The sequence below is a fragment of the Haplochromis burtoni genome, unplaced genomic scaffold, assembly GCF_018398535.1.
Source record: "Haplochromis burtoni strain Fernald_Lab_line unplaced genomic scaffold, NCSU_Asbu1 Contig_476, whole genome shotgun sequence".
Lineage (NCBI taxonomy): Eukaryota > Metazoa > Chordata > Actinopteri > Cichliformes > Cichlidae > Haplochromis > Haplochromis burtoni.
This window is the reverse complement of record NW_024582837.1, coordinates 1-1,334: the sequence shown is the minus strand read 5'-3', so window position 1 is coordinate 1,334 and position 1,334 is coordinate 1. Positions and strand designations below refer to the sequence as shown.

General features: G+C 38.4%; 1 protein-coding gene across 1 annotated transcript in view; it reads right to left on the bottom strand.

Annotated features, from left to right (window-relative positions):
- Positions 1-408, bottom strand: part of LOC102311245 (glutathione S-transferase A) — a 9,776-nt gene extending 9,368 nt beyond the window's left edge. Inside the window, exon 1 of the mRNA XM_005946596.3 lies at positions 128-408. Coding sequence (XP_005946658.1) covers positions 128-295 — 168 coding nt within the window. The 5' untranslated portion in view covers positions 296-408. The remainder of the gene's footprint in view (positions 1-127) is intronic.
- Between the last annotated feature and the right edge of the window lie 926 nt (positions 409-1,334).

Below are 1,334 nucleotides of genomic sequence, written 5' to 3'. Positions count from 1 at the left end.
AGCACAAAAGCGCCGATATCAGCGTTTATAACCGTGACGTTAACGTGAGATTGTTATATAATATTATGGCGCAAAGTCAAGCGTTGTGTCAGTTATAAGGGGTGGTGTGCTAAAAGCTCCTCCCTACCTGTCCCCTGGGGTTTATATCTAACACTTCTTGGGACTTGTGCTCCATTTTCTCGAAGGACAGCAGTTTTTGGTTGTAGCCCTGCAGGCTCTTCTCCTCCAGAGCGATCATCACCCTCCAACAGGGAGGAGAGCCGGTCCCCCACAGCAGAGTCATGTCCTTGGCCATGGCTTTAACTTGAGATTCACAGTTTGGACGGTCACTGAACTGAACGCACAAAGCAACAGCGCATAAGAAAAATACCCAGTTACTTTTCTTATGGTTTGTAGGAGGGGATGTCAAGCTTTTATAAGAGCGTGATTGACATCTACTGGCTGGAAGAAAAAACTACAACTCAATCATCATCTTTCATTTGCCTTCTTCATATTTTTGATAGTCACCACTGAATAATTTGTTGAAATAATAATAATAATAATAAAATAGGTTTGTTTGTACCTTCTGCACTATGTGTAGCCGATGACAAGATGGTAATCACATTGTACACTTCCTCCCCCAAATATTCACATATGCTCTGCCTCTATCCCAATACAATATAGTATTATATAGTATTTTAGCATAATTAGAAAGGTGACTGACCTGAAATAAACAAGCTGTTTTTATGAAAAATAACTGATGGAAGCTGTGTCAACATTTAATGCTATAAAACTTAATTCTGTTCCCGAACATTACTTTAAGTCATTTTATTTGTAAGCAAATATATAAACAACAAACATCAGCCTCGGTGATGTAAAACAAAAATTTAAGTTGGTTTTGAAGACAATGGTCAGGTCCTGATGTGAAGCAGCAAGCAGGTCCAAAGTTCAGTGGCAGCTACAGCAAAGGCCCGATCTCAGATATATGCAGAAGCATCTGGTCAGATGACCTCAGTGATATTTTGGGAGAGTGTGTAGTTAAAAGATCAAGAAGGTTGAGATGATGATGTATTCGATGACTCAGAAACAATAAATAGTCATAAAAAAAATAAAATCACCTCTTAAACACATCAAAAAAGCCAAAGCAATGGGACTATGGTCTTATGTGGTGACTGGCAAAAAAAAAACCCAAAAACATAGCAAAGCCTGGCCGATGCTAAAATAAAGCCTATTTTAATAGTCAACCCTGGATAAAATAAAAACATGAAATGCTTTCTCAAAGCCAGCAAAAAAGAGAAAGGGCTTAGCATTTGTAAGGAACCTCAGTTTGAAGAAACTAGCTCTGATTTGTTTAT